Below are 13,647 nucleotides of genomic sequence, written 5' to 3' on the forward strand. Positions count from 1 at the left end.
GTTACTATACGTGCGCACCAGCAGTAGGCCAAGGAAGTAACTTTTTTCACATAAAGTATGTTTTATATTTTTTGAAATATTAAATTTTGCCAAAATATGGATATTCATATTAGGTGAAGGTAGGGGTGGGCGATATGGAAAAATACAATATCACGATATTTTCCCAAGCTGTAATCACGATACATGATTTTATCACGATTCTTTTTCATGTTGGATTGTATGGTTATTTTTCAAGTTACTAGACTCTCTGGGTTCCTTTTGGGAAGTCTAAATTGAACTTACGGGTCCATTTGGTTTCATTTGTATACTGTCAGAGTTAAGTGGAGACTGGAGACCTTGATATTTTAAAGTTTGAGAACTAGAGGTTTAAATTGAATTCTGCAATGAATCTCTGTATTAACGATTCAACAGGATTTTTTACAAGGCTCCCTCATTGTATCACGATACATACGATATCTCTGAAAAGGCATATCGTGGAGACATTGTATCGTCTCAACGATAATTATCACCATAACGCCCACCCCTAGGTGAAGGTGACTGATGTAATGGACTGTTTGCATGTTCGCTGTTAGTTTAGTGTGAGAAACGGCACATCATGTCTCCGGCCGTCAGTCTCTCCGTGTACGCTCTTTTTTACGGTCTATGGGTTTGCCGCTCTGACATCACTGATGTCAGGGGAACCACACGAACAGAATCCCTTTTATGCCCATATATGGCGATCCCTGATGTCATCAATATTAATCCCATATCTAACATGACTTCATATGGCAATGCCCATATATGGAGGAAGACAGCCCATATCTGCATGGCTGGTTCTACAGACAGGGATCTCCATATATGGGCATAAAAGGGATTGTATATGTATGATATCAGATGTCATAGACGTCATAGGACTTTCACTTAACGAATAAGAGTATTAGTGAGTAAGCATGTTTGGGGTCTCACAGCACATCTCCATATACAGTACAGTACATTGATCTCCATATATGGGTACCAGGGGTCTCCATAAATGGGTAACTGGTCCGATATACATCACTGGCCAGATGGCCAAGACATGGTGCGACCTCGCCCCGTCGCCCTTAGGCATCTTACTAGTTATAGTCAGGGTTCCCACGGTCATGAAATTCCTGGAAATATTTTTCCAGTACTGGAAAAGTTTTGGAATTGATAAGGGGTCCTGGAAGGTCCTGGAAAAAATAGCTATGCATTGTCTTTGGTTATTGATTTTGTTAATGCCTCTGAAATGTTAAATTAATCATTCGCCAAATCGTCAAATATTAGAGGCAGAAATTTTGAAAATAGCCGATCTACATGCTTGCGAGGCGTTGTGAGCATGTAGATCGGCTATTTTCACAATAAAACCGTGTTATCCAAAATTCCTCAACTCTTATTGCTCGTCAGGATGCCGGGGTCCCCAGTTCAAATATGATTTTGGGGGTCACGGCCTGAAAATGTTGAGAACCACTGGCATACAATACCTGTCTTTGGGCACTACGCATAGGAGTAAGTGACTCGTTATTGAGCTGAATTATTGTTATATAGTCCTGGAAATTGGGTTAAATATTCTGGGAAAGTTTTGGAAAAGTTTTGGAAATAAATTGGTAAAAATGTGTGGGAACCCTGTATAGTATTGTTATTAACTCTGAGCCCTTTCTCTTTTAACTGAAATACAGTAATGGTCTTTCTGTTTCTCACATGTAGGATTGGGCAGAAAGCAACGTGACAAGAGCACACATTGAAGATACCGTGTTGTATGGATACTACAGTAAGTGCTTTTTCATTTATTGTTTTGTCACTATTAACCCATTACAAACAAAATGTTTTAATAAGAATAAGAAAGGATGAGGGTTAAAAGGTTTTCATTTACTGCTTATTATCGTTTTAGCGATTTTAATTGATTTCGATTTTAGTGGGTGAGGGCATCCACATGTACAAGTGTGTAAATATGTATTTTTTAGACACTAAGCCCATTCCCAAGATGCACTGCAATCTTTCACGGGCAGATGTGACTTATGGGGGTGAAATCAAAATCGCTAAAACGAATGCAAACATTCTAACATTGTTTTCTCTAATTACAGTCTAAAATATGAACCTGTGTTGTCCTTTAATTCATTTCAATATTCTCCTTCAATGTCTATTAGGCATGATTTGTCACATGAATTGGTGCTAAGATGCAGAGAAGGGCTTACTACTGTACTTTACATTTCCAGGGGTTAAAGTTCTCAGTCCTGGGGACTGATTTCTTGAGGATTCCATAGGAGCTATTTATGAGATCAGTGCAGATCCACAAATTAATAAACTAATAACTAAAAATCGGACCTCGGTTCGAAGTGAAGCGGTGAATTCTTATTCTAGAGCTATGAAATCTGTTCTAGATCTATACATTCTATCTTCTAGATCTATACTTTCTATGTGCTTTTGTTCTATATTTTCATGAATTCTGAATGGATTCTGAATGAATGTCTGGAGGGCCAAATTGTCATGTGAAGCTTGACCAATCCTCAATTCTGCATGCACGGGACAGACATGACATGGGACAGACATGGGACAGACATGGGACAGACAAAGCCACACCTTGGAAGCTGCTTTCACCGCTTCAAAAAGCAGTTATAATTTCAAGATATGAGTACCTGTAATTGCATGGGCCAGACTAGCATACAGTAGAATACAACAGAACTTCAGAATATACGTCTATAAAATGAAGCATGGATTGGCACACACACACACACACACACACACACACACACACACACACACACACACACACACACACACACACACACACACACACACACACACACACACACACACATTCAGTGAAGGCAGTTCAGAACTTCTGGGAAACACCACAAATATTGGTGTACGCTATCGCTGCGCGCGCCACGTTTCAAAAATCACATATTGGGACATGATCTGAAAATGATTTTCAGTCTTGGTATCTCGTTTGGCTTTAACCCCTGCATTTCTGTAGTAATTGCATTGTGATTAGACTATCGATCACTGCTTTGTTCTCCAATAAAAAGGCATTTAGATCACCTTCCATTGTAAGTAAAGTGGGATTAACCCATTTAGGCGCCACCGAATGCCACGCTGTGAGCTTGTATCTGCTATTTTTGAAAAAGACATGAAAATGTGTGCAAATCTTTGAATATATGTATTTTAAAGCAAACTTTTTTTACTCAAATTTTGCTTCTGGGTGGTCCCTGGAACTATGTCCAACAATGGCCAAATAAATATCATTTTGGGGGTCCTTCACATGAAAAGGTTTGAGAACCACTGACATAGTAGTCTCTCAAGAACAGACTAACTGAGCTCCAGTTAAGTGAAAAGGACCTTTTCTTTGACGATGGCTGGCCAGATTGCTGACATAGAAACATAGGGTTTTTCAAAAAAAACCTTAGAAGGATTCAAAAGACACTTATAGAATCGGGTAAAAATTCAAATTTTCAAGATTTTTCAAAAATAGCAGATCTACAAGCTCGCAGCGCGGCACTCGGTGCCACGCTGTGAGCTTGTATATCTGCTATTTTTCAATAGTTAAAGCATAAAATAATGATACACAAAATGTGTACCCGTTCTGAATGGGTTAAGAGGATTCCAGGATTTAAGAGGCTTTTTGGCAAAACTCTGCCTTAGATCTCAGGCTGCTGAGCTGTTGGATTAGCATAGACGTGGTGAAAGGAGCACTAAACACCATTCTCCACCGTGAGCACAAATACATTAGCCTAAATCAGGGGTCTTCAGCGTTTTCAGGCCAAGGACAACCGTAGCTGAGAGACATGAAGCAGGGAACCCCTCTACGTGTTGCATAAAACTGTGCTGCTGATTTTCATCGATTTCATAGGTAGATTCATAGATTTGTTTGACAGCACAGTCAATGTTGGATTCTGCGAGGCGTGGAGAGCTTGTAGATCTGCTATTTTAGGCCAAAGTTAGAATAGGGAATGCGAGGGTTCAAGTTGTTAAAGGGATATTCCACATTCCAAAAAGATTTTGACTTTATCATCTAATCAGGCTTTTATGAGTTTTAAATTTACTTCATTCAATATTTAGATATTTCATGTAAATGTTATCTGCCCCCCAGGCTCAGGGCCTCTCCCCATACACACCCATTGTAACTTCAAACTCCATTTTAACCATGTAAAACATTCATTGAAAACACCCATTATTTTTTTTCTGGTGACTCATACTACCCTCCTAATATGTGATCAGGCTGTGTTTTCTCAATAACCCTTTTCATCTCTTTTTAATAATTCTTTGGGAAAATGAGAACATTTTTATACAAAACAAAATTATTAAAAAATAAAATAAAAATATTATCGAAAAACACGGCCTGCTCACGTATTAGGAGGGTAGTTTGAGTCACCAGAAAAAATAATGGAAGTTTTCAATGAATCTATCATGGTTAAAATGGAGGTTAAAGTTAACAATGGGTGTGTATGTGGAGAGGCCCTGAGCCTGGGGAGGCAGACTCATGCAAGGCAGAGTTTTTTTGAAAGTGGAATATCCCTTTAAGAATTATACCTATCACACAAAGATTTGGCGGCTCCCCCCTGTAGTAACTCTGAGGACCCCCTAGGGGTCCCTGACCCCCTGTTGAAGACCCCTGCATTAGCCTAAATTCTACAGCAATTATTACACAGGTACTCTTACCTGTATCATTTAAAGCTGTATCCACGATAACAATGTACACTAATTGCTTTGGTAAATAGATTAACTCTATATGGGAAACAGTCATGTTGGGTTTAATTGCTCCTCATTAAGGTGACTAACGGTGCCTTTCCACTGTATCATACTGGCTCAGCTCCACACCACTACTCAGTGTTGGCCTCAGGCTGTGATAACAGCCGAAGGCTGATGAATAGACTGGAAGGACAAGTGACGTTTGCACGACCTGTTAATGATTGGCCGATTGAGAGCACGTGACCTCGTCCGATGGAACACGGCTGCAGCCAGCGGGCGGAACAGAAACCGATAGGTCACTACATTCGGTGCAACACTCGGGTGCCTTTCACACCTGACCTACAGTCCTCTAAAAAGCTCCGGTTGGATCAAGAACCTGACGTGCGCTCGAACAGGCCTTTTCAGGCAAAAGCAAGCAAGTCGCCTTCGTCGAGCGCTGCGAAGTCCGCTTGAGCCGACTCAGCGCTGTCCGAGTTATGTCCCGATAGTCTGTAAACAGGAAGTAGACCTACAGTATAAGAAGTATTACCTATTCGAGTTCTCAACAGGCCTGAAAATGAATGCTGGACTCTGCCCGAACAATTACCTGAATTTTAGTTCCAGTAGGCAGTGGCTCTAATTATACAGAAGTGAGAGAACAGACATACAGTATGATATTTGGCAAAATGGCGACTTCACAGTTGTTCATAAAACATGCTAAGTTGAACAAAAAATTGGCTTTAGTAGACTGTTAAATCCCCGTTGTCACGCATCTCTCATTCTCTCTCCCCCTGACGGGACCGTCTCGCCGCTGCCGCTTGTAATTTATATTTTGTCCTTCAACGGTGACGGGGACACAGCAGAACTGGCCAATCACAGAGCAATCATCTTTCCAGCGTATTAGAGGCAGTTTATCCTATCCTCAGTTAATCTACTGTTGTAACAGCCAGTACAGTAGGTTAACTGAGCTAACTAGCCAATCACAGATCAGTCATCCCTCCGGGCTATGGAAGTGTGTTGGTTTGGACCGAGTACAGCTTTGCTTAGTTTTTTTTTAATTTAGCCACGGTTAGCTCTTGCTCTGTGATCACAACAGAACTTAGAGATATATAGTATTGGCAAAAAAAACTAATAATCTACTAAATAATGTTTGTTGTTCAGTAACAGCTGTTGGTTAGCCGGCTGAGCGTGGTTGGGTTTGGTGGGTCCACAACAACAGGGCTTGGCACTAAGGTCTCAAGAGCGTTTGCCCATCAGCCGTGCACACTACAGGTCATGTTCTACATGTTGTAATTATTCCCATGAGTGACACGCACACACTGCAGCGAGGGGAAGTGAGCTGGACCTTGGAGAGGCCTTGGACAGACTGCCTATTGTTTTCACACAACACAACACAACGAGCTGCCAGTGCAGCAGGCTACAGTAAGGGAGCAGGGGTGGCACACAGAATGCTGGGCCCTGGGTACTTTAACTGTTGAAAAATAGCAGATCTACAAGCACAGAGTGCCGCGCTGTGAGCTTGTAGATCTGCTATTTTTGAAAAATAGTGAAATTGTCTTTGAATATTTCAAATCCTTCTAAGGTTTTTTGAAAAACCTATGTTTCTATGTCAGTGGTGCTCAAACATTTTCACATGAAGGACCCCAAAAGGATATGTATTTGGCCACGGACCCCTATCTCAACATATTTAGTTCCAGGGACCCCCAGAAACAAAATTTGAGTTACAAATGTTCGCTTAAAAAAATACATATATTCAAAGATTTGCACACATTTTCACGACTTTTCAAAAATAGCAGATCTAGAGCTTGCAGCTGAGCTTTTATATCTGCTATTTTTCAATAGCTAAAGTAATGAAGGCCCCTCCACCTTGGGCCCTAGTAACTCAGTCCCACTTTTCCCCCCCTTGTGACGCCCCTGGTGGGGAGTCAAAGCAATGGGAGATTGGCCTGAGAGTGTCTGCCATGTAGATGCATAATAAACTGTTGTGAATAGTCATCTTCCAAAAAAATCATCCCGTGGGCTGCATTGGGCCAATTTTGCCGGCCGGGTGCACATTCTACACAACCCCAGGGCTGCCTGTTCGACACACCCCTGCTCTGCACATCATACTCTACATGAAAAGTTGCCTTGAGATAACTTCCAATTGTGATTTGCCGTTATACAAATACAATTGGCTTGACTTGACTATACTAAATAATTCATAAACTCATCATTGTAATTCTCTTTCAAATCAAACATCTGGCTACACACTGTAGCAATCCACCATAGAGCAGAGGGGGAGAGAAAACAACACTTGGTCTAAAACCATTCCTTTGCAAGCTTGCAACACATCACATCGCAGCACGCTGTGAGCTTGTAGATCTGCTATTTTCATTAATTTTGTGCAACATTCTTCTGAAAAAAGCATACAAATGCATTGAAATATGGTTTCTCCTCGATAGTGACGATATGTGGAGAGGCATTATGGAGAAGCACCCCAAATAACAATCACTCAATACAGACTGAATCTTTAAAAACCAACACACATCCACAGATAGAAACAAATGACAGAGCTGCAGGAGTCAACAGATAATTAGTCACAAAATAACTTCAAATCACACATTCCTACGGTAGCCTATATACAGTATGACTGGAAATTGTAGCTGTTTCAACTACATTTATAACTTTTTTTTAATGAACATAGCTTAACAATATCATGTTATATGCTTCCTAAGTCCCCTTTAACAACACACATTACTGGAACCATACACAACAATTGCAGATCAACATTTCCTATGCAGGAATTCTCTTTATAGAGATTAACATTGACTTTCTCTCTAAGCAAATTGGCCGCAATTTCACAAATTGCCCACTCTAGGCCCAGCCATATCATTGGTTCCGAACCCAGTCAGCCTTGTTGCAAATGCAGGCGTGTCAAAGACTCCAGTCTAGATGATGAGTTTTAGAAACAGATGCTGGCTTAAACTGCCCGTCAGCAATGCTGTTCCTAGCCGTCCGTTCTCAAGAGAAACAAGCTGTCTGCATTCCCAGCCAGCTCAATCAAACCAACCACTCCCATTGGCATAATGGCATCACATATAAGATTGCCTCTGACAGACTGGGTACCCTAGCGGTACACGTGAGTCCACCACTCAGCAGGCCACAATGTAGTTGCCCTCTCCGAATGCACAAATATGATTTCATTGCTAAGATTGATTTTCTATGTCACCATTGAGACTTTGGATGAGACACATAGCCTTGAAGGGAAACCTCGCTTTTCAGGCACTTGGGAATGAATTATTCAGCAGGCGTAGTCTTGAACGTAGAGTTGTATCTTATCAGCAATTCAATTTCTTTAATGGCCAAACGGCCCGGGCTGGGACCCGTGTCCACAGTGGAGCAGTTACACTCAAAGGCTTTGTCAAGGATCAAAGGAAAAGCTTAACAGCAGGTTAGCGCAGTCATTTGTAAGGCCTTGTTATGACTATAGCTCTATCTGCTAGTGATCTGAAGTTATGACTATAGCTCTATCTGCTAGTGATCTGAAGTTATGACTATATCTCTATCTGCTAGTGATCTGAAGAGGAAATGGAAATGATCAACCTAGGAGAGATTTTACCACAAAGTAGGGATGTCCCGAATCTCCCGATACCGATACCAGAATCGGTACTCGCCCCGATACCGGCCTATTTTGCTCTACTCGTACTCATCCGATATTGCTCACGGCAGCGCCGTAAGTCCTAAGACGCAATTTTGTGAGTGTTAGTTCAACTAATGAACAGTGTTTTCACATTCTCTCACTCTAGGCATGACAACATAATTATTTAAAGCATTTTATTTTTTGAGCGCCACACACTATTTAAGCACTTGCATAGCAATTTAACTTAAAGTATCGGTCTTCGGTATCGGCAAGTACTCAAATGAAGTACTTGTACTTGGTCAGCAAAAAAGTGGTATCGGGACATCCCTACCACAAAGCACCCCAAATTACAAGTTTCACACTATCTGTTTGGAAGACAATGGCATTGATACCATGTGCAACTCTAGTAGGTTGAACATACTGTAAGTTGGATGCTTGAAAGAGCTTGCCATTTGCCTAAAGCATGAATTCATTTCATGTACTTTATTATTATTATGTCATCATAGCTTTGGGAATGTGTGGATCGTGTTCACATATATCTGTTGTGTTTGTAACCTTTGGCAGTAAGGTTCAAAGCTCTTAAAATTGGATATAGAACATGCAAAAGGCAACAACCTGTCTTTTTTTCTTGTACATCAGGATCATGGTGCGATGACTTTTCAATGCTGTAGAAAGGCCAGTCATGTTGACAAGTGTCTAACAGCATCATAGTTTATTAAAGGATGTGTTACTCACTTGAACTAGCTCTTTGTTGTGGGAATAATTGAAGCTTGTCTTGGTGTGATGGCTTCTGTTATGCAAACCTCAATTGTGTGATGATAACTTTGTGTTAGATTGCCATATTGCCAGCATTCATAATTGGCACACTTCAACAATCAACTACTGTCATGTGCACATTAGGGCTGCAAAACTGTCGTTTATTTTTATTTTTATATATCAACGAATCAATGAACCACTTATGCCCAAAATATATACTTTGTGACACAACAGTGTCGTGCAGAAATGGTGAAAATAACAGATCTACAAGCAGTACATGGTACACGCGTTGCCCATAATACCATGCCCAAAATAGGGATAGATTAAATGGATTAGTTTGAGTAACTGTTGCACCCCTTGCACCCGTTGTGCCCACTGCCCATGCAGTTGCTCTGCAGTGGATGCTTGCCGTAGATTTATGCCCAATTAAATGCTCAGTTGTTTGTCGGAGTCGCACACCGAAAATAGCAGATCTACAACAAGGCTCACGATGCACCACATCCGTGATGTTCACTATGCTGGGCTTGAAGATCAGCTATAATGACACCGTCATACGATTACGAGTCAGAGGAGTATAAGTGGAGCTTCGGAAGATGACACAGTAAAAATAGAGCAGTGTGTGGTTAGATTTGTTGCAGGAATAGCATCTATAGCTGACTGTTATTCTCATTTCATAAAATTGTGCAACCTATAAGGGGCTAAACCAAGGCTCTTCAACGGGGGGCCAGGGATCCCTTAGGGGGTCCTCAGAGTTACAACAGGGGGTCCTCCAAATCTTTGTGGGATATAAACTATTTTTCTTCTATTTTATTTTAACCGCTTGAACCCTAGCGTCCATATTCTGAGAACTTTAGCCAAACATAGCAGATCTACAAGCTTACAACGCCTCGCGCTGCGAGGCGTTGTGAGCTTGTAGATCAGCTATTTTAGGCAAAGGGGTTTGGTGTAGAGGGAAAAAAAGAGCAGACTATGTACAGAGTGAAAGGGCAAGTTTATTAAGTATTGACGGTTCAAGTGGTTAAATATCACAAATAACACATTGACATGAATCTAAAATACACTGATGATTGTGCTGTCAAACGATGAATGAAACAATATGGAATCTATGAAAAGGTTGTGGGGGGTCCCTGCTTCATCTCTCTCTCAACTAAGGGGTCCTTGGCCTGAAAACGTTGAAGACCCCTTTGCTAAACCGTAGCAGTGTTGCTCCCCCCTCCAGTATCCTCTTGTAGCAGTTTATGTAACAAAAATAAAAAAAATGTAGTGACCCAAAGGTTTTTCCTTATTTTACCACTGGGCATCACTTTTCTGTTTACCAGTAGGTGGAGACCAAGCTCCACGTGTACCACACACACACTGAGCTTCTTAGCTCCCCCTCAAATGTAACCTTTTAAAGCAGAATTATATGTTAAAGTAGACTTTGACAGCCCCTGTCCATTTGTGTCTTTACAAATGGAATAATTGATGACACAGAGATTCCCTATCTTCTTTTCCACCGATCCATGCCCCCCCCACCCCCACCCCCACCCCCAGAACAGATTGATATGTTTTCAGTAGTGATTACAGTTAACGAGCAGCATGTGTGTACCATAGCCCCGGACTTCTAAAGAGGCTCATTGAAAAACCCTGCGCTGTTTTCATGATGTCTGAAATGATGTGATGGCCTCACACTGCGCTTGACGTGTCCATCTGTGCGCTGATTGTTCATTCTTCACATGGGTTTAACCCATTTAGGGCCTAGAATTATTGAATGCTTTAACCAGTGAACAATAGCAGATATACAAGCTCACTGCGAGCTTGTAGATCTGCTATTTTTTGAAAAAGTCATGAAAATGTGTGCAAATCTTTGAATATATGTATTTTCAAAGCGGACGTTTGTAACTCAAATTTTGCTTCTGGGGGGTCCCTGGAACTAAATGTTTTGAGATGGGGGGGGGGGTCCGTGGCCAAATAAATATCATTTTGGGGGTCCTTCAAATGAAAAGGTTTGAGAACCACTGACATAGTAGTCTCTCAAGAGCAGACTAACTGAGCTCCATTTAAGTGAAAAGGACCTTTTCTTTGACGATGGCTGGCCAGATTGCTGACACAGAAACATAGGTTTTTCAAAAAAAATCTTAGAAGGATTCAAAAGACACTTTTAGAATCTGGTCAAAATTATAATTTTCACGATTTTTCAAAAATAGCAGATCTACAAGCTCACAGCGCGGCACCGAATAGTTAAAGCATAAAATAATGATACACAATATAGTGTACCCGTTATGAATGGGTTTTAATTAAACCGATTGCTGATATGATCAGTGAGTGTCATTTCAAATCCACTCCACTGACAACATTGTAAGACTGTGGATTTTCTTTGGGTTTGACATGTGTGTCTTTGTCCGCATGGTTATTTTTCAATGACATTCAACGTTCACATTCATATTTAGCTCCTTTGGCCTCTACACTTGTTGCAAATGGGCGGAGGGCGATATGGTGATAAATATCGTTGAGACGATACAATGTTCAGTGATATCGTATATATCCTGATACAATGAGGGAGCCTTGTAAAAAATCCTGTTGAACTGTTAATACAGAGATTCATTGCAGAATTAATTTTTTAAAACATGTCATGGTCTCCCCTTAACTCTGACAGTATACAAATGAAACCAAACATTTGGTTTCATTTGTATACTGTCAGAGTTACATACTTGTAAGGGTCAATTTAGACCTCCCAAAAGGAACCCAGAGAGTCCCTGGACCCCACTTTGAGGACCACTGTTCTACATGGTCCGTTACTCCTTTTTCTCTTAGTTTTTGTTACCTTGTACTAGGGCTGACCTTCGATTACTTTTTTCATAATCGAAGCTTAATCGAAGCTTTCTTTCGAACTTCGAAGCTTCGATGACGGCGACCGGGGGGGGGGGTGGTAGGGAGCAAAAGTTTATCGGTTACATAAGTGATAACCGTTAAGGAAATGTGTTTAAAAATGCGCGATTTACACAATTTTAAAAGGGAAAACACACCAGTTTTTTCCTCATAATAATGCTCCTTATTTTCATTAAATAGTACAACAATACAACGAGGAAGAAGAAGATACGAATGTTTTCTACATTAAAGAAAGGTGTTTTTGCAGGACAAGTAGGATTGACATAATCACATCACGTCAGTAATGTAACAAAGCGCGGCTGCAACAGCAAACACTGCAGCGCGACTCGAGCCCTATATAACAAACAGATTAACTCCCAAGTCCCAAGGTGTAGGCTACTGTACACGCTAATGTAATAGTAGATTTTATAGTAAATAATTGCACTGCACTGTGTCTGAATTAAAGTTCCACACTCATCAACCGAAAGCTGATGGTCAGGCTCAGACAACGTAGCCTACTCTATGCGGGCGCGACTATTGAGCTTGCAGCAGATCAGATATAAACTTCATCAACACCACGACAACGTAACCCTAGCAAGTTGGGTTTTAAGCTATTTTTTCCTCTTTAAAACGGGATCGACGCTGACGGGGTCCGTTTTGTAAAATCCAATTTTCGCTGTTTGTTTCCTTGCGTTGAGTTGTGTGTCTGTCAGCGAGTGGAAGACAGCAAACGCATGCATGGATCATGTTACACCGACAATGGTTTGATAACGAAATGTGTGACTGCATCGCATAGTTGCATTGGGTGATGTTACTCAGACATTGGTTTCACACATTTCGGTGCCAAACGAGAGGAGGAGGGGGTGACGCTATCACGCTAGAGTGGAGCGAGGCGCATGCAAGCTAAGGCACGCGGCCCCCCCAAAGGACAAACGGCCGCGGCCGATTATTCGAATTTATTTTTCAAATTCGAATACCGTGCCTTCGAACGAAGCTTCGAATATTCGAATTTGGGTCAGCCCTACCTTGTACTGTAGGTGGTTGTGTTAAGTAACTTGTTAAATAACGATAAAAACCAACATGAAAATAGAATCGTGATAAGATCGTGTATCGTGATAACACTTGGGAAAAATATTGTAGATATTGTATTTTTCCATATCGCCCACCCCTACTTTAGAGTAGTTTGTAAATCTATTGTTCTTCCTGCATGTGATTGTAATGTGTGTTGACGGTGCAGGGCAGGGTCACGGATCATGCCGTGAACACCAAAGTCATGATTTAACCCATTTAGAACGGGTACACATTTTGTGTATCATTATTTTATGCTTTAACTATTGAAAAATAGCAGATATACAAGCTCACAGCGCGGCACCGAGTGCCGCGCTGCGAGCTTGTAGATCTGCTATTTTTGAAAAATCGTGAAAATTAGAATTTTGACCCGATTCTATAAGTGTCTTTTGAATCCTTCTAAGGTTTTTTGAAAAACCTATATGTTTCTATGTCAGCAATCTGGCCAGCCATCGTCAAAGAAAAGGTCCTTTTCACTTAACTGGAGCTCGGTTAGTCTGTTCTTGAGACTCTACTATGTCAGTGGTTCTCAAACCTTTTCATGTGAAGTACCCCCAAAATGATATTTACCCGTAATTGCCGGACTATAAGCCGCGGCTTTTTTCCCATGTTTTGAACCCTGCGGCTTATACAACGGTGCAGCTTATATAGAGATTTTTACAGCTAACGGCCAGTTAGTTTGTTTTACAATGGTT

The 13,647-nt window shown here is 41.1% G+C and overlaps 1 protein-coding gene across 2 annotated transcripts in view; it reads left to right on the forward strand.

Moving 5' to 3' along the window:
• Window positions 1-13,647, forward strand: part of lmbrd1 (LMBR1 domain containing 1) — a 438,470-nt gene that overhangs the window by 13,971 nt on the left and 410,852 nt on the right. For both annotated transcript variants that reach the window (XR_013962669.1, XM_080741062.1), the window contains exon 3: window positions 1,702-1,765. Coding sequence is in view for 1 of the 2 variants with exons in the window: in XM_080741062.1 (XP_080597188.1) it covers window positions 1,702-1,765 (64 nt within the window). In the remaining variant the exon portion in view is untranslated. The remainder of the gene's footprint in view (window positions 1-1,701; window positions 1,766-13,647) is intronic.

This window comes from Nannobrachium achirus (assembly GCF_963921795.1).
Source record: "Nannobrachium achirus genome assembly, chromosome: 13".
Lineage (NCBI taxonomy): Eukaryota > Metazoa > Chordata > Actinopteri > Myctophiformes > Myctophidae > Nannobrachium > Nannobrachium achirus.